A 20536-nucleotide genomic window follows, 5' to 3' on the forward strand; every position below is an offset into this window, starting at 1 on the left:
GGGAGTACTTGCTTCTACGGGCCTTCCTGAACGTGGTTCGTCACTTCTTGATGTACGACCACGCTTAAATTCATTTACCCAGTTATAAACCGTTGCTAAGGCTTTCCATTTTTCCATTTTTCTTAACGAACAATTTTTTTTTTCAATTGGTTATAAAAACACGTAAACTCAGAAGATATGGACTGTGACTGCACCATATATCTAATCGGGAATGGTGCTGACTGAAAACAGATGATTTGGAGCGATTCGCGCGCCATATGTTGGTCATTCTAAGGGCTTATTGAACTACCCTCGTAATTTTTTTTTTAAATTGTCTGTCCTTTCCCTGACCAATTTTTCTTTTTCCGTGATCATTAATATTTAAGGACCAGAATTTTAATCTCATAACGGAACAAAAAATTTCAATTTAAAATAAAAATTGTTTATTTATTTATTTCTAGCAAAAAAAAATACTTCTTTCATAAAAGATTAATTTTTAACAAAACAGTTCAATTTTGAACAAAGTAGTTTAATTTTAAACCTGAAAAGAACGAATGTTCAACCAAATGGTTGAGTTTCCATACAAAAGAGATTAAACTTGAGTTAAAAACAGGTACATTTTCAGCAAAATAATAGCTACACTTTCAAGCTGAAAATAAGATTTTTTTATGATACTTTTAATCTCGAAAATATGAATTTTTAACAAAAAAAATAATTTTCCACAAAACAGTAGCATTTTTAACAATTCCCAATTAAAAAGATTTCACTATGATCTCAAATAATTCAATTACTTCTTAGAATGATAAACATTTCACAAATAAAGATTTAAGCAAAATTTCAAAAATATTTTAAAAGATTTCACAAGTTTTTACAAAAATTTCCCAAAGATTTTGAACATTTTATAAAGATTTCAAGAATTTCAAATACTTAAAAAAGGTTTGTACACCAGATTTCAAAGATTTCGAAATTTTAAAACTTTCAAAAGATTTTAAAGATTTTAAAAAGGGCATGGTAAACGAGATTTCTAAGGCTTCAAAAGATTTTACACATATTAAAAATAATTCAATGAGTTCAAATGAATACAAAAAATTTCAAAGATTTACAAAATTTACAAAGATTTCAAATAATATTTCAATCATATCAAACAATTAAATTAAAGAAAGCTTTCTTGAAAATTTCAAAAGATATCAAGGATTTCAAATATCTTACGTAAATTTCAAAATATTTCACAAAGATTTTAACGAATTCACAAAGATTTAAAAATATTTCACATGGCTCTGCTTTCTTTAAAAATTTCTGTACTATATTATAAATATTTTTATATATAAATATATTTAATGAAAAAAAAAGAAGACCTGGGTAAAATTTACTTCTTGACCTGATAAACTTGGAAAAGACCTTGAATTTCATTCCTAAGATCGCTGGAAACTTTGTTTAACGAAAAAGAGGAAGTTTCAGGAACATAAATTAATTTTAAACTAAAAAAAAGGGAAATGTTAAACCAAAAATGGAAGTTAAATATTCAGTAAAAAAATTTAATTTTAAATACAAAAAATAATTTTCAACAGAATAGTTAAATTTTAAAGCAGGGATGAACTTAAACTAAAATGATGAATTTTCTAAAAAAAATCAACTCAGTGGATCAGCCTTCAAACAAATAGTGGAATTTTCATTTAAAAAATTAAGCTTCTACTAAAAATAATTGAATTTGAAATTAAATAATAGTTCAATGTCCAAGCTGAAAATTATAATTTTTTATAAAACAGTTGTAAACTTTTAAATTCGAAAAGATGAATTTTCAACAATATATTTGAACTTTTTTTAGAGGATAGTTGAATTTTCAATAAAAATATTAATTCTTAGACAAATTTTGAAGAAAATAGATGAATTTTAAAACAAATATTTGAATTATTACCTCAAAAAATATACGTTTTTAACCGAAAGTGAAAAAGTTAAATTTTCAGTCAAAAAATTAGTTTTCAACACGACGAATTTTCTGTAAAACCTTAAACTTTCTTCAACCTGCATATATGTTAATTTTCTAACAAAAAGACGAATTTTTAACAAGGATGAATCTCAAAACCTACAAAATTTTTATACAAAGCAGTTCAATTTTCAACCTCGAAATTGAATTTTTCAATCAAGAAGACGATTTTTTAACAAACCAACATTTTTCAGTTGGGAAAGAAAAAAAGGTTCATCCAAATTCTTGAAATTATAAGCCAAAAGACTAATTTGGTTCAAAACACTTGAATTTTCGACTCGAAAATATGAACTTTTAACAAAAAAGTTAATTTTTCACAAAACAGTGTCATTTTTAACAATAAAGAGATCAAACATTTTTAGCCGAAAAATTTTGTTAAGAAAATAAATGAATTTTCCACTGAAAAAGACAAATTTTTAAACAAAAATGGAAGTTATATATCAGTAAAAAAACCTTAATTTTAAATTTTAAAAAACTAATTTTCGACAAAATAGATCAATTTTGAACAAGTGATAAACATCATCCAAAATTATGAAGTTTCACACAAACAAAATTAAGTCAGTGGTTCAACCTTCAACCAAATAGTTGAATTTTCATACAAAAAACATTAAGCTTCATCTAAAAACATTAGCATTTTCAACCAAATAATGGCTACATTTTTAAGCTAAAAATTAGATTTTTTTTATAAAACAGTTTTAAACTCTTTAAATCTCAAAAATAAATTTTTAATAAAGTAGTTTAACTTTTAACCAGCTAGTTGAATTACCAACCTACAAAGATAAATTTTCAATCAAATAGTCGAATTTTCAAATAAAAAATACCAATTTTTAACTAAAAACAGACAAAAAATGATTTTAAACTCAGTGGATCAACTTTCAACCAAACAGTTAAATTTTTAATCAAATGGTCTAATTTTTAATTAAAAAAAAATATTAAAATACAATCAAAAACAGTTACATTTTCGACCAAAAAGTTAAATTTTCAAGCAAGTAAGCCGTATTTTTTTGAGGACAGTTGAATTTTGCATTGAAAGTTGAAATCTTAATTAAAATCGCAACAGTTTAAATTTCTATTGAAAATTATTAAATTTAATCTAAAAGAGGAGAATTCTCATACTAAAAAGATACATTTTTAGACCTGAAGATTGATTCTTTACCAAAAAGACAAATACCTAGAAAAAATTAATGAATTTTAAAAACAAATAGTTGAATTTTTAACTAAAAAAGATACATTTTCAACCAAAAATGGAAAAGTTCAATTTTCAGTAAAACAATTAGTTTTCAACACGACGAATTTTCTGTAAAGCCTTGAACTTTCAACCTGCATACATGTTAATTTTCTAACAAAAAGACGAATTTTTAACAATAATGAACCTTAAACCTACAAAATATGTGTACAAAGCAGTTTAATTTTAAACCTAGAAATTGAATTTTTCAATGAAGAAGACGATTTTTTAACAAATAAATATTTTTCAGTTGAAAAAGAAGAAAAGTTCATCCAAATTGTTGAAATTTTAAGCCGTAAAACTAAATTTATTAGAAACACTTGGATTTTTGACTAGAAAATATGAATTTTTAACAAAAAAGTTCATTTTTCACAATACAGTATCATTTTTAATAAAAAATAGATAAAAGATTTTTAACCAAAAAGTTTTTTTCAAGGACATAAATGAATTTTCAACCAAAAATGTAAGTTATATATGGAGTTAAAAAAATTAATTAAAAAAACAAACTAATTTTAAACAAAATTGTTCAATTTTGAAGCTAGAATTTAGAATTTTTTTATCAACTAGTTTTGAACTCTTTAATTCGCAAAGATACATTTTTAATAAAGTAGTTGAACTTTTAATCAGATAGTTGAATTGCCAATTTAAAAAGTTAAATTTTCAATTAAATGGTCGAATTTTTAATTTAAAAAATATTAAAATGTAATTAAAAACAATTACAATTTTGGCCAAAAAAATAAAATTTTAAAGCAAGACGTATTTTTTAGAGGACACGAAGATTGATTTTTTAGCAACAAGACAAACTCCTAACAAAATAAAGAAATGATTAAATAAATATTTTAATTTTTAACTAAAAAGCTACATTTTCAACCAAATTGGAAAAGCTAAATTTATATACATATATTAATTTTCTAAAAAAAATGACGAATTTTTAACAAAATAGTTTAATTGTCAACGAAAAAATTGAATTTTCAACGAAATATATAAATTTTTAACTAAAATAATAAATCTTGAACCAAACAATTTTTTTGTTACGAAGCATTTGAATTTTCAACCTAGAAAGTGAATTTTCCAACCAAGAAGACAAATTTTTGACAAATACAGGTTTTTTCAGTTGAGAAAAAAAAAGTTCATCCAAATTATTAACATTTTAAGTCAAAAAAAAAAAAACGAATTTTGTTCAAAAAGTTCATTTTCCAATAAACAATAGCATTTTCAACCAAAAAAGAGGAATTTTCAGAAAAATATATGAATTCTCAAATAAAAAAGATAAATTCTCAACCAATAATGTGGTAGATATTTGAACCAAAAATATTTCACTTTTTAAAATAATTATTTATTTATTATATATGTAATTTAAAAGAAATGCTGTTGAATTTTTAAAACCAAAGTATAAATTTAAAATAAATTATGTTTCTACCCAAATAGTTGAATTTTCAACCAAAGAGGATGACCTTTTGACAACATTTTTTTATTTTTCCCTTACCAATTTTTAATTTTTCCTGACAATATTTAAAGGCTAGAATGTTAATATTGTAACATTCTTAACATAGATTCATTTATAAACGGAATAAAACAATTTTTAATTAAAATAAGTTAAAAAAAAGTATTATCCTTGACAGATATTTAAAGTGCCTCTTATAGAGATAATTATAGATATAATTACTACAGTTTATATTATGTTTCTATTATCAAATCATAATTTATATGATAATAATGCTAAAAATAATTCGAATATAATATTATCCCTCAAACGGTACACTACAACCTAGCATACGTAAACAGTACACTGGTGCGAATTGGTCTGTTTGCAATGTTAATATTTAATATTTAATATATTGAACATATAATAAACAACTAGCATATATCACACATATTTAACATATATATTTAATATATGTGGGGATAATCCGCTGCAGCTGTATTTGCGTAAATGCCAACAAAACAAAAAAACTTCGGGTGCGAATTCGCACCAGTGTACCGTTTGAGGGTTACAATATATAATTATAATTCTTTGAAAATAAGATCATGAAAGGCTTCGAAAAAACTTGACGCTTACGACAACGGCGGGATTAATTTTTACAGGAGATTCAAGATATTCTTCTGTAAGTGAAGGCCTTTATACCTTTGCTGAAGACGGTTTATACAGTCAATTAGTCTTGCTAGGTTCAGACGAAAATTTTACAGCGAACGCCGTCCATATTTCCAAATTAGCGGAAGGTATTAATTTAGTAACAATAGTCGAAGTGACGAATGCAGGCATTGCGTGCGGACTTTACGACAGTTTTTACTACCTGAACGTCATTAATAAATTGCAAATTCAAAGAGACATTGATGAAATCAAAGCAGCGTTTGAAAGTCTTGAGGCAGCTATGAAGAAGACTATAGATGGGATCAAAAAACATCGAGCTTTCGTAAGCAATGATGTTGACATGTGTCAGAGGCGTTTACAGGTGAAATGGGAATTTGTAAGGAAGAAATATATCGAAGTATTTAAATCAAGAGATGCGGAATCTATTCTTCAAATCGAGTCCAACATATCTGGGTTTATCGATACGATGAAGGAGTTGTTTCGATTAACATGTTTCGAAAAAGAATTTTTGAAGCAAGGAACTGACGTGATAGGAACTGTGAGTCGTCTAGTTGGCCAGAAACTGAATGATTTTAGTGATTTCCTCAAAGTTAAGGCGCTCAAGAACTTCAGTCTTGGATCATATCCTTTTTCAATCATTCAATCAGTGTTCGGGTTCAAAAATATATTCCAAAAATTCGAATTACTCCTTTTTCGGGTCATTGTATAATATTGCATAAACGAAAGTTTTTAAACTTACATGAAATTTTTTTTTTTTAATTACCGGTTGAAAATTATATTAGGAAAATAGTCCTTTCTAAAAGGAAACTTTTGGAATGTACTTTTATAAACAATTTGACAAAATTGTGAAATATTACGATCCACACGAGTATACAAAATATAGCCACTTGGTAAAATGATAATATTAATTTCTTTTTAAGACAAAAATTATTTTGAAGACGAAATTTAAAAATAAGGGATGTTTTTCTTTATACAGACTTGGCAGTCCAAAATTCTCTCAAAATAGGGGCAATAGGGTGATTTTCGAATAAAATAGAGGAATAAATTAATTTAAATAAAATTAATATATAGGTACCATATTAAGTTCAATGTGTAACACCTTAAATTCCTAAGATTTCAAGTCGAAATACATTAAATTTTGAACAAAATATGTAGTTGAATTTTCAATTAAAAGAGACAAAATTTCTACAAAATAATTGAGGCTTCAAGTTGAAATGTTCAGGAAACAGTTTACTTTTAAACCGTAAAGAGGAGTTTTTAAGAAATAATTTAAATTCACACCAAATAATGGAATTTTCAACAAGATATTTGATTAATAAGAAAATCAGTTTTTTGCCAAACAGTCGTATTTACAACCAAATAATTGGACTTTCAATGAAAAGAGACGATTTTTCAACAAAATAGTTGAACTTTTTAATCCAAAACGACAAATTTTTAACAAAAAATTTCATTTTTAACAGAAAGATCAACTTTCTATACAAATAAACGACTTTTTAAAACAAAAAATTAACTTTTTAACTGAAATAATATAATTTTCAATTTTTGAAAATTGAAAAAACAAAAAATTGAATTTTCAATTTTCTATATTGGTAGAAAATTTTCGCATTTGCAAAAGAATCGTTCAAATTTCAACCAAAAGAGTTGAGTTTTCAAGTTAAAAAATGAATTGTTTATGAAAAAATTGACTTCCAAGCAGAAAAAATTAATTTTCGGACAAAAAAGATTACTCCTACGACAAAAGATCAACTTTCAATTCAAAGGAACGAATTTTCTACCGAAATAGATGAATTTTCAAACAAAAAGGATAACTTTTTAACAAATTAATTAAATTTGGATTAAATAATTAAATTTTCAACCAAATAATAGAATTTTCAACTGCTGAAAATTAAAAAAACAGAAAATTGAATTTCAAATTTTCTATTTTGGTAGTAAATTTTCGCATTTGCAACAAAATAGTTGAATTTTCAACCAAAAGAGGTCAATTTTTCATCGAAAAACGAATTTTTAATAAAAGAGTTGAGTTTCAAGTTAAAAAGTTGAATGGTTTAGAAAACAGTTGACTTTCAATAGAAAAAAAGAATTTTTGAACAAAAAAGAGGACTCCTGCAATAAAAGATCAATTTTTAGTCCAAAAATACGAATTTTTGACCAAGTAGTCGATTTAAAAAAAATACTTTTCAACCAAAAAAGACTACTTCTAATACAGAAGACGAATTTTCTAACGAAGAAAACGAATGCTCTACCAAAATAGTTGAATTTTCAACCAAAAGGGATGACTTTTTAACAAATTAATTGAATTTGGACAAAATAATTAAATTATCAACCAAATAATAGAATTTTCAACTGTTGAAAATTTAAAAAAACAGAAAATTAAATTTTCTATTGTGGTAAACATTTGTCGAATTTTAGAGGGGAAAAAATGTATTTAACATTTTTTTGAAAATTGAATTTTTAAGCAAAAAATATGGCTTTATATAAAACAGTTGAACGAAAAAAATTAACTTTCACCCAATCATAATTTGAATTCATAATTTCTCACACTTAACTAAAAAATCGATAAAAAGTTTTTGAAAATATATCTAAATATAAAATATAAAAAGAAAAACTGAAAAAATTGTCTAAAAAATTAGAGGATAATAGGATTTTCTGTTTAAAAATGGTTATAAAGAAAAAAGGGTGCAGTCTGGTAAAAAATAATTTACAAAACTTTGAATTGGAACCAACCATTTTAATATATTTAATTTGTAATGCTTCAAATTTTACTTCTTTTTTAATTTTAAAGCTTTATCAAAATAGTCAAAAGTCCAAACAATTCTAATTAAAAAGTGACAAATTTTGTAATATCATTTTTGCTTTATTCAAGTTTTAATGCTATTTTGGGGACTTGCATTTTAAGTACATCTGGTAATTTAAAATTCTAAAAGTCAGACAATTTTAATGATAAATTTTCCAAAGTTTCATTACCATCTTTTTTTATTTCGATATTTTACGATTTTTTTTCATAAATCATAAGTTACAGCTATTGAAGTTAGATATTTTATATTTTTAAATCATCCGATTTTCATCGTTTAAATGTGAACATTTCCTAACTTCACAATATTAAAAACAATTTAATTGGAACTTTTGACATTCTAGAATCTGGATCGATCAATTTCAGGTTGTAAAAAATTGAACGCTTTAAATTTCAATTCTTTCATTTTGAAGGGTGTCCGATTCAACAATATTTTGGAACTTGCTTATTGTATTAGTAAAAAAACTGAATTTAATATATGCTTTCGCCAGTCTTGTCTATTATATTGTGCTCGTTTTTTATTTGATAATTAAAGTTGTGTAGTCGTTTGTTTAAATTTTCAAGACAAATTTGGACATTAGATTTTTCGAAATAGAAAAAATCTAACTCTATATCAAACTAGATTAATTTTCTTGGATTATTAGAATTTTTTAAATCAAAATAACTACTTTTTTGAAAAAAATTGAGCCAAAAGTCAAGCTAACTCTTTAAAGCGCCACTTTTCCGAACATTATAATTGAAAACATTGAAATAATCTAAAGAAATCCAGCCGATTGGATATAGTTTGATTTTTTCTATTTCGAAAAATTCAATCCTTTACGCATGTCCGAATTTACATGGAAAATTTGAACAAAGTATTGAAATATTGTCCATTTTACAAATCTTCCTGAATTTGAAATCCAGAATGCAAAAATCACAGTAAAATGTGCAATTTGTTTGTAAAATGGTCCCTAATTCATTTTATCATCAGCTTTCGCGATCCAAATGCGCTTGTGTAAAAAGTTGTACCGCTTTTCAAATATGCGTCCTTAATGTAATTAATATCTACGAGAACTTCCCTAACCATCAACAAATATTTGGAAGAATTCCCTGGACTGGTGCACTTTTTATACATCGATCGAACTACTCATAGATTAACAGCTCCCACGGTAGATTTTACGAATTCAGAAACGCTGCAACTTACAACTAAGAAGGCAAGTCACACAATTGTTTCCCGATTAAAATAATTTAAATTAATAATAATAATAATAATAATAATAACCTACTCTTTTCGTTGCTAATACATTCCGTTTGCAGAGATGCTTTTATTTTTTTATTGCTGTTTTAACCCTCAAACGGTACACTGGTGCGAATTCGCACCCGAAGTTTTTTCATTTTGTTAGCATTTACGCAAACGGAAAGTAATAATGTTCAGTTAATAATATATAAAAATTTGTGGGAAGAATTTTAAATCTTTGAAACTTTACAAAAAAAAAGAAATAGTTGAAAATTAATGTTTTTGAAATAAATATATTTGACGTTTTATTTACTATGCTCATACAATTTAATTTTGTATCTATTACAGTTACAGTTTTTTAATTTCAAGCAGAAGTGGATTCAACCTTCTTAGTTTATTATATAAAAAGTAAAAATTTGAATTTCTTTAAAATTACGAGTTTTGTGTTTAGAGCAATGACAATTTGTCAGATTCCCTAAAATCCTTAAAACCTCTGATTTCTTTGAATTCGCAAAAATCCCGGGACTCTTGAAATATTCTGAAATTTCTAAATTCTTTTAAGCTTCTAAACTCCTGAAATTCTCTGAATACGTTGAATTACGTAAGTATTTAAAAATTCCCGAGGTTCGCTGAAATCCCAAAAATCCTTGAATATTTTGAAATTCACTGAATCCGTGAAAAAATCTGGATTCCTTGAGAAACCTGGAACCTTTAAATTCCTTGAATATTCGAAATATTTAAGGAATTCAGGCCATTTTCTAAATATGATGAGTTCCTTAAATATTCTGAATTCGTTTAAATCCCTGAATTCCCTAAATATATCAAATTCTGTATATATCCTTAATTCTTTCAATGTTCGAAATTCTCTGAAATCCTGGAATACCTTAAATTCTTTTAATATTCTAAATTTCTTGAATTTCCTTTATCCGAAATACTTCAGGAATTCACGCAATTTCCTAAATTTAATGAATTCCTTCAAAATTCGGAATTCTTTTAAATCCCTAAATTCCCTAAATATTTCAAATTCTGTGAATATCCTCAATTCCTTCAATGTTCGGAATTCTCGGAAATCCTGGAGTATCTTAAATTCTTTTAATATTCTGAATTCAAGAAATTTCTAGAATTTACTGCATTCTTTGTATTTCCTGAATTCAGCATATTTAAGGAATTCATGAGATTTTCTAAATTTAATGAATTCCTTAAATATTCTGAATTCTTTTAAATCCCTGAATTCCCTAAACATTTCAAATTCTGTGAATATTCTTAATTCCTTCAATGCTTGGAATTATCTGAAATCCTGGAGTATTACAAATTCTTTTAATATTCTGAATTCCTTGCATTTCCTGGATCCGAAATATTTAAGGAATTCAGGAAATTTTCTAGATTTAACGAATTTCTGAAATATTCTGAATTATTTTACATCCCTGGATTCCCTAAATATTTCAAATTCTGTGAATATCCTCAATTTCTTCCATTTTGTTAATTCTATGATATCATGGAACATTCGGGATATCTTAAATTCCTTTAATATTCGGAATTACTAGAATTTACTGAATTCCTTGCAATTCCGGAATTCGGAATATTTAATGAATTCAGGAAATTTTCTAAATCTAATGAATTCCTGAAACATTCTGAATTCTTTTAAATCCCTGAATTTGTACAAAACCTTTTAATTCTGTGGATTTCAAGAGTTGCCTAAATGTTCGGAAATCCCTGTAAATCTCTGAATTTATTCAATATTCTGAAATCCTGGAATATTCGGAATACCTTAAATGCCTTGAATATTCTGAATTTTTCATATTCCTACAATCTCATGAATTCGGAATATTTAAGGAATTCAAGGAATTTCGCTCAATTTCATGAATTCCTTCAATTCTATTGAATTCTTTGCATTGCTTCGAACTCCATAGAATTCAGGAAATTACATGAGTTCAGACGATTGAGAGAATTCCTAAATATTGCCAGAAATTTAAGGAATTTTGAAAATTCAAGGAATTCAGAGAATTCAGAATTATCAAAGAATTACGAGGATTTCAAGGAACTTGAAGGAATTCAAAGGTTTTTTTTTAATTCCTCGAAATAGTAGAAATATAAACTGAAAGATTTGATAGTTACACAATTGTCAGTTGAAGGGATTTGTAATCAAACAATTCTTTATTAAATGCCTCCAGAACAAATTTAATACAAAGAAAACTTCATTAAAATACAAGCTATAAATATGAGAAAACCTTAGAAATAGACCTTGAAAATTCCATTCTTTTTTATTTGAAATGGTTTAAAAATATTGAATATTTTAAAATCATCTTTAAAAAAACAGTTTCGAATTGAAAGCCTTGATATTGTGTAATTTGGAAAATTGGAATCATAAGTTTTCTTTTTGTAGCTTTTATTTTATTTTTAATTTTCAATGTAACATCTTTCATTTTTCCGATTTCTAGTAGAAGATTTAAAAAAAATTAATTACTTCAAATTGAAAAATATCAGTTTATTGAATGATTTCAAGAATTATAATAATAATAGAAGTGTAAAAAATTAAACCATTCAAAATTAAACAGTTAATATTGTGTTTCAAATAAAATAAGATCAAAATTAAACTATCTGAAACTTATAGCTCAATAATTAAATTAAAAAAAAAATTGTAATGGTTACAATCTTTGAGTTCCGATTTTTCATGTTGAATCCTGAATTTTTTATTTTTCTCTTCAATATTTTAATTTTGCAATTAAAATTGACATGGTTCAATTTTGAAAAGTATAGTTAGCAATTTAGACAATCATAAGTTTTAAGCGATTTTAATTTAATTAAAATAATTGGAATGTTAGTGTTTAAATATTAAAAATTTGGAATGTTAAAATTCTTGGAAACTCATTTTTTAAATAGTTTTAATAAAGTTCTGCTTTGTTTAATTTTCAACGTTTGGAAGCAGAAACTTTTCATTTATAATGTGCCCCATTTATAAAAATATTTCTTATTTTAAATGTTTTTCTTTTCTTTAATGAATCTTTTTTTTTAATTTTAGACAAATTTGTTTGAACAATATTAATGTTGAGTTATAATTTTCTTTGTACGGTATAACAGTTAAAAATTCTAGAATTTCAAAAGCTTTGACTTTGGAACATTCAATTTAGTTTAGAAATTGTTCAATTTTGAAATTTTAGTATTTTCGAAATTTTAATTCGAAGTCATTAAGTCACTCAATTTCCAAATTCTTTTACTTCAAAATAAAACCGTTTAATTTTAAAGGCTTTGAATTAAAAACTATACCATTTCGACTCCTTTTTAGTGAAATTGTCAAATTAAAAAAATTTGAGTTTTAAATTTTTTAATTTTGAGAGTTTCTGATTAAAAATCGTTCAAATTTAAATACTCAGGGTGGCCGTTTTAATCGAAGAAAAAAATTCCCGGTCATTTTCCGGTTTCCGGTTATTTTTCACGCCCAATGAAATTAAAAAAATCAAAATATATTCTAAACATTTTTCCATATAAAGTGATAAACAATAAACAACAAATAAAGCATTGAAAGTGGAATCTTTGAATTCCAAACTTTTAAAATTGAAATTTAAAAGTTTTTCAATTCAAAAATTGAGTATTCAAATGCTCAAAAATTTCCACGAACAAAATGGAAGGAACTAACACTTTTCAATTAAACAATGTTAAATGAAATGCAAACAATCTGCAAAATTTAGAACTTTAATAAATTATAGAGTTCAAAAATTCAGATTAAGTTCCAAAAATATAAATCCATGTTAGCATTTTCAATAATCTAAATTAAAGAATTAAGCAATGAACATTAAAAAATTTTTAAATTATATTATTTTAAATAATTTTCAGCTAGAAACATTAGAAATTAAAAAATAGTTATTTTAACTTAACAGTTCTTAAATTAGAAGTTAAATTATTTTTATTTGAAATAGGCTTGGCATCTTTTAAAAGCTTCGAAATTTTATTTCTAAATCTTGAAATTCTAGAAGTGGTTTTAAATTTTTCCAAATTCAAAATCATTTTTGAATTTTTTGTCAGAACTTTTAAATCTATTTCAAAATAAATGAAATTTTTTCTATAATTTTTCGAAAATCCTGCAAATTAAAAAAAAATTAAATTTGAATTTATAAATAACAATAGAACACTTATTATTCGTAAAAATATTAGAGTAATTTTAAGAGATATTTAGAAGTTTTAAAAAGATTCGAATTAAATTTAGAACTTGAAATAATTTGAAATACTTACAGCCGAATTTAAAATAAAATTTAGATTTTTGCAAATTTCAAAAAAAAAAATTAGAATTTTTTTAAGAAGTGTAAAAGACTACAAAAAAATAAAAGTTTTCTCTTAAATTCTTAGGAAAATTGAAAATGACTTTTCACTTTAAAAAATTATTGTAAGAGAAAGTTTAAGATGATTTTTAAAGATTTAAAAAAATATCAAAGAAGAACATGGAAGATTTTAAGGATTTTATTTAATTTGATGGATTTTCAAAAATTTTAGGAAGATTTTGATTAATTTAAAAATATATTTAGAAGTTCTGAAAAACATGTTAACACACTTCGTTTGAATTACTCGAAATAATTTCAAGTTTTTAATTAATTTTGAATCTTTTCACAACTTCAACATATCTCTTAAAATTACTCAAATTTTTTCTGCAAATAATAAGTGGTCAATTGTTATTTATGCGTCAAAATTTAACAATTTCACTTATAAATTAAACACTTTTAAAATAGAACAATTAAAATCCTAACGCAAAAAGATGAAAAGTTCTTCGAAAATCTAAAGATTCAAAGCTTTCTATGTAAAACAATTCAGTTTCAAATTGTTTTCTTTGAAATATTTGGTTTCAATTTACTCGTCTTCAATGAACAGTGAAATATTGCTAAATATTTTTATACATTAAGAAATTAAATGAGATAAAAATTAAGTAATTTAGACTCACAATATTTTTAATTGAATAAAAACCTTTAATTATGACTATATTATTATGGACTTATTTTTAAGTTGACAATAGTAAAACGCACGTTTACATTTTTTAATAGCTAAACAAATTAATAGAAATAATATATTAATAAATTTATTTATGAAATTTAATATAAAAAAGTAATATAAAGGAATACAATATATTATTGATAAATCATGAAAATTTGTATTAAAAAATAAAATTATCGGAATAAATGATCTATCAATTTCAATTCTTATCAAGACTTTCGGATTGAAACAGTTACAATCTGGAAATTCTCAAATTTTGAACGGATCCATTTTAAAAATGATGTGTTTATATATATATTTACAGTTGATAAAATAAAACTTTTTTTTATCTAAAATTCAAAACTTTAAATCCTCAAAACTGCACTTTAATTATTTTTAAAACTGTTAAAATCGAACTTGGGCAGATTTTTCTTCTGAAAGTTCATAAAATTCTCGGTTTCCCGGTCCGGCGGATACCCTGTTTTTTACAAGAAAATCTTAGATTTTAAAAACTTCTAATTTTTTGTTAACCTTTAAAACTGCATTTTAAAATTCTTTAAATTAAAATATATGCTTAAAAATTAAAAATCTAAAATGGTCAACTTTTTAAGTGAAAGATTGTCGAATTAATCATTTTAAACTAAACAATATAATAATTTATAAAAATCACAATTTAGGAAATTATTTAAAAACGGTTGAAATCAAAGTTGGACAAAATTTTTATTCTAAAAATCTTGTTAAATTCCCGGTCAAAAAAGAAATTCTTTGTCATTTCCCGGCTTTCCCCGGTCCCATAAAATTCCCGGTCATTTCCCTTAATACTTGCAATTTCTAATTATTCAATTTTTAAGTTTTTATTTAGAAATCCTACACGTCCAATTCGTTTTTGAAAATTTTTGTTCAATTGTTTTATTTGGAACTTTTTCAATTCAAGATTGTCTAATATAAATATTCTCTACTTCAAATGCTTTCAATTTGAAGTTATTAACTATTTATCACTCTCGCAAACACTTCTTAAACTCATAATAATTAAAAAGTTGGTTAACAATATATTTATAAATTGTCTATATTTTCAAAGTTGGGAAATAAATTTAATAAATAATCGCAAACGCTTCAACTTGAGTGTAAGTATAGGAATGAACAAAGTTTATTAACGAATAAAGAAATCATTTCAGATATGGAAAATGGTTGAAGATAGCAGGATACATTTGCAAGAAGGTCAGATGTCTGTAATGTGGAAAGACACGACGTTTAACTATGCCTATTTTTTATGGTTTGAAGACAGTTCGGTGAGTTTATTGCTTAAAGTTACAGCCTTCGTGGAAATAAAGAGAGACCCCCCCCCCCAAACAAGACATAAGTATCGTTACACATAAATCATTATTAAGAACATAACTTTAATCAAATATTTTGCAGGGCACACCTCTTAAAAGCAAAACACAAATCAACCCTACAATCAAGAACTTTGGCATTCCTGGAATACTCTGCGGTGATTACTACAGGTTTGTAATCTTTCTTTTTTTTTATCAAGTCAAATAATTGGATAAAATCTTATAATTAATAATTTATAGGAAATTAGCGAATGCTCACTTCCCAAAGCTCTCTCGGAACAAAATCAGAATTTACGAATTATATTGTGTGCACCTTGGTTTAGCAACGTCATCATGTGTTCTCGAACATTCCAGACGATTAGCAGCAACAATTTGGGAAGTAACGGGTCTTCCAAACAATCCCGCGGATATTCTTTAATCGGTTTTTTTTCTTGTTGTTTTGAACAGCAAGTGATCTGGTTTTGTGCACTTTTTGCGTCGAAGGAAATACTTAACATGACAAACGTTGTATTATAATGTGTTGAGCATTTCATTATTCACCGATTTATACAGTATTTATAAAGCATATCGTAAATTGAAATCTGCCCTTTCTTCTTCAATTCCCCAACAACATTCGAGAAACTCATTTTGAAGGATTACATTTAAACAAAAACACGTCTCTTGTACCAACACTTTTCTTTGGTGTACTATTCAAGTCTTAGAATATTAGACTCTTTTAAGTAATAAAATATCATCTACTCTTAACTACAAGTCACTTATTAAAAGTTGATCCTGCTAAATACACGGCGCATTTCCGAGTATAAACATTTTTTTTTTTAAGTACAGAGAGCAACAATTGAAAAAGTTTCAAGTTCCTTCAGAGTGTAAGTAGCGATATTAAAATTCTGTTAATATGCAGCTAAAAATAAAACGAATCTTTTTTTTTGCACTTAGGAGTCAAGGCAAAGTTCCTATAATTAGCGCGTTAACAATATGTACTTAGATAACACTACGCATTAACATTTGTGAATTATTTTATTCTCTTTTATATTCTAAACTCTTTAAAAATAATCGAAAACCTTTTTTTTTTGCTTCTTTCTTTCTTTCCTCACTTTGTGTTTGCTTTGAAAATATCGATCTAAGACGAACTAAAATTAACAACTAACTTTTAGGAACTATTCTTATTAACTTTCGGATGCAGAATTATTTACAATGGATTCTTGAGAGGATTCATTTGTTAGATGAAAATTAACAACGTTAAACTCGCGTAAAAAAGTAGATTTAAAACAAGCTTAAAATATTTTGAATATTAAGAAGACAATCTTGGAATGGAAAAATAGCAGTTTGCTGAACTTACTATAAACTCTCGGAAAAACTTGCCGGTCAAGGACTCTGCTCTTTTCTTCCAAAAGCATAGGGCATTTCTTCGTGACTTTGCTCGCCGGAATCGCCAAACGAATGACGATCACTTTTCTTTCCAAGATTTTTAGGCGAGTTTGACTGTCTCTTCGAAATGCTCGATTTTACATCATAATTTGATCTATTCATTGACTTCGGTGTGCTTTCTTTGCTTCTCGAACTTTCTGGCGAACTATCGGCTTCTATCAAATTACAAAAATTCGCATCTTGACTTGAATGGTTTCGCGTCTCTTTCGCAAAACTGTGCTGCTTTGTTCTCTCCATATTCACGTTCTTCGTAGCATAGTTTGCGTGATGAGACGACGTATTTATAGACTGAAAATTGTTGAAATATTTGAGACATTACATAAAATATAATATTTCAGAGTTTTTGGGCCATGCATGAATTACTTCAAGTCTTTTGGATGACTATTTTTGGTTGAAAGTTCATCCTTTATAAGCATTTATAAGCATTTTGAATGAGGACTTAAAAAATCGTATTTTCTCTCTTTATTATTAATAATTAGATTATTTACATTTCGCGGGTTTATGTGTCGCTTCAAATTGGAAAGGGCGCTTAAATTAAATGGTAAGAGAAGTCAAAGTAATAGAAAACATATTATTCGGATTAAACAGTGCCTTATAAATAGGAAAATTTGGACACATTTCGATTGAATTTTTGAAAAATGGAAACTTTTTGTTAGAAAAGATTTGAAATTGTATCATTTCCAATTTAAAGCTTATAGAATAAAACAATTTTATTTAAAATATCAGAATCTCGAATTTCAACGATTTAAGATAATAAGAAAATTTCGAAAATAGGACAAGTTAAAAATATCAAAAAGGAAATATTTTGCAAATAAAATTTTGATGATCCAATCATTTGAAATTCAAAGGAATTAAAACTGTATTATTTGTAATTAAGAGCGTTCTAAATGGAAAAATTTCAGACTAACATTTTTTTAATGGAGAATTGTATTAGAAAGGAGTTGATATTGTATCTCTTCTAATTCAAAGCGTTTAAAAATGAACAATCTTAGTTTGAATTGAAGAATCTCGAATCTGAATAATTAAAGAAAAAAAAATAGGACAAGTTAAAAACTTTAAAATTAAAATATTTTCAGATTAAAATTTTGAAAATTCGCAAACAACTTTCTTTTGCAGATTATCCTTTTAGTTATGAATTTGATTATTCAGTTACAAATTTAATAATTGTCTTAAAAGGACATCCATCTTGGATGTAAATTGTTTACAATTGTTAATTTGGGGTTAGAAATTTAACTGGAATCTTCTTTCGATGAAAATGTAATTATTTTATTTAAGGTTTTTTTTTTTGTTTAATTCATCTGTCTTTAGGAGAAATTTCATCTTTCTTAAATAAAAAGGTAACTTTTCGGTTGAAAATTCGACTCTTTTTTTTAAGTTTGTCTTTTTGATTTGAAAATTCACCTGCTTTAGCAGAAATTACACCTTTCCTGGATGAAAAAGCAACTGTTTGGTTGAAAATTCAACAAATTTGGTAAGTCCTAATTTTTTATTGGAAATTCTACTGTTTCCATACAATACTTGGGTGTTGAAAAATAAACTGAAATATTTTCTGAATGAAAATTTAGCTATTTTTGAACATTTGTTTTTATTTAATTGAAAATCCACATGTTTCACGAAAAATGTCAACTTTTTGGATAAAAATGCAACTGTTTGTTCGAGAATTCAACTGTTTAGTTAAAAATTCATCCTTTTCGGTTGAAAAAATTCGTCTTTTTCGCTTAAAAATTCAATTTTTTGTAGAAAATTATTTTTTTGTTAAAAAAATTAAATCTTTGATCTTGCAGAGTAAACTGGAATATTTTTTGAAAAGTCAAGAAATCACTTTTTTGTTGTATTTTAAGTTGAAAATTCATCTCTTGGGTTACAAATTTAATTATTTCGTTAAAAATTTATTTTTCTAATTGAAAATTCAACTACATAGCTAAAAGGTAAACTACATTGTTAAACATTAATTTTTTTGATTGGTTAATTTTTTAACAGTAAATGTAACTTTTCCGTTTTTTTAAGACTAATATTTTCAATAAAATACATGAATTTTCATCTAATAAATATTTTCTTCCAACCCAACTTAGAATAGTTAAACTGTTAGAAAAAGAAATGTTCAACCAAGAAAAAATTAATTTTCATTAAAAAAAAATATTTTTCAACCAAACGTAGAAGAATTATATTTGCAGTTATAACTATTAATTTTCAACCAAAAAAATAAATTCTAAACAAAATAATTCAATTTTAAACCACTAAAGATGAATTTTCTACCCAAAAACATATGGTTTCAATGAAATATATAAATTTTCAACTAAAAAAGATCATTTGCAAACCAAAACTAGAATAGTTCAATTCAAAGTTAGAAAAGTAATTTTTAAACAAACAAAAAAACAAGTTTTCAGCAAAATTAATTAATTTTCAAGTAAAAATGGAATAACTACAGCTTCAGTTAAAAATTTAATTTTCAACTAAAAAGAAACGAATTTTTAGTCAAAGAAATTAATTTTTAATCACAGTGATGAATTTCTAACAAAAAATATGAACTTTTAAACAAACAGTGGAGTTTTCAACTCGAAAGAAGAATTTTCTATCAACAAAAAAGACGGTTTTTAACCAAATAGTTGTTTTTTTCAATCGAAGAAATGAATTTTTAATTAAAAATAGAATAGTTACATTGTCTACAAAACATAACATTTTTTAACGAAAAATATTACATTTCTATGAAAAAAGTGAAATTTTCCATGATAAATGGAATCTTTAAATTGAATTTTTAACTAAAATGATAAATCTTCAACTAAAAAACTTAATTTCAATAAAATCAAAATAAATTTGCAAGAAAATAGTATAATTTCCAACGAAGAAGATTAAATTTCTATAAAAAAAGATAAATTTTCGACAAAAAATGGAATAGTTACATTTTCAGTTTCAAAATTTAATTCTACATAAGAAAAAACTAATTTTTAAGCAAATAGATCAATTGTCAACCAATAAGATGAATTTTCTACCACAATAGACGAATTTTTAACAAATTACACGAATTTTCAACCAAAAAGAGGAATTAGTTCTCAAGAAGCTGAAACATTTTCCCATAATTCGAATTTTCAGTAAAATACATGAATTTTAAATTAAATATTTGAATTTTCAACTTGGGTAGATACATTTTTAACCAAACATGTAGGTACGAGTTAAATTTTCAGTTAAAGCAATTAATTCTCAACTAGAAAACATAATTTTAAACAAAATAATTAAATTTGGAGAAAAAAACAAGATTTTTCACCTAAAATGATGAACCATCAACCAAATAAATAAATTTTTAACAAAGATAGTTACACTTCTGGCTAAGTATTTTAATTTTCAACATTGATTTTTCAACAAATTATGAATTTTAAACTTGTATGAATTGTACAGTTCAAAGATTGAAAAAATAAAATAAAGCCAAGCTATAATTTTAAATACTCTAGATTGAAGAATAAATTAAGAAAGGTATATTACGTTACGCAAATTTTAACTACAAAACATAAAAGTTTAAATATTACAAATGTTTTTTAAATT

At 25.1% G+C, this 20536-nt stretch overlaps 2 protein-coding genes across 2 annotated transcripts in view; one reads left to right on the top strand and one right to left on the bottom strand.

Annotated features, from left to right (window-relative positions):
• Nucleotides 1–16154, top strand: part of LOC117167716 (Hermansky-Pudlak syndrome 1 protein homolog) — a 25197-nt gene extending 9043 nt beyond the window's left edge. The window contains exons 4-8 of the mRNA XM_033352853.1: nucleotides 5274–5901; nucleotides 9120–9264; nucleotides 15419–15532; nucleotides 15660–15745; nucleotides 15815–16154. Coding sequence (XP_033208744.1) covers nucleotides 5274–5901; nucleotides 9120–9264; nucleotides 15419–15532; nucleotides 15660–15745; nucleotides 15815–15992 — 1151 coding nt within the window. The 3' untranslated portion in view covers nucleotides 15993–16154. The remainder of the gene's footprint in view (nucleotides 1–5273; nucleotides 5902–9119; nucleotides 9265–15418; nucleotides 15533–15659; nucleotides 15746–15814) is intronic.
• Nucleotides 15362–20536, bottom strand: part of LOC117167718 (BRISC complex subunit FAM175B-like) — a 21843-nt gene continuing 16668 nt past the window's right edge. Inside the window, exon 6 of the mRNA XM_033352863.1 lies at nucleotides 15362–17287. Coding sequence (XP_033208754.1) covers nucleotides 16937–17287 — 351 coding nt within the window. The 3' untranslated portion in view covers nucleotides 15362–16936. The remainder of the gene's footprint in view (nucleotides 17288–20536) is intronic.

Source organism: Belonocnema kinseyi, chromosome 2, assembly GCF_010883055.1.
Source record: "Belonocnema kinseyi isolate 2016_QV_RU_SX_M_011 chromosome 2, B_treatae_v1, whole genome shotgun sequence".
Taxonomy (NCBI): Eukaryota; Metazoa; Arthropoda; class Insecta; order Hymenoptera; family Cynipidae; genus Belonocnema; species Belonocnema kinseyi.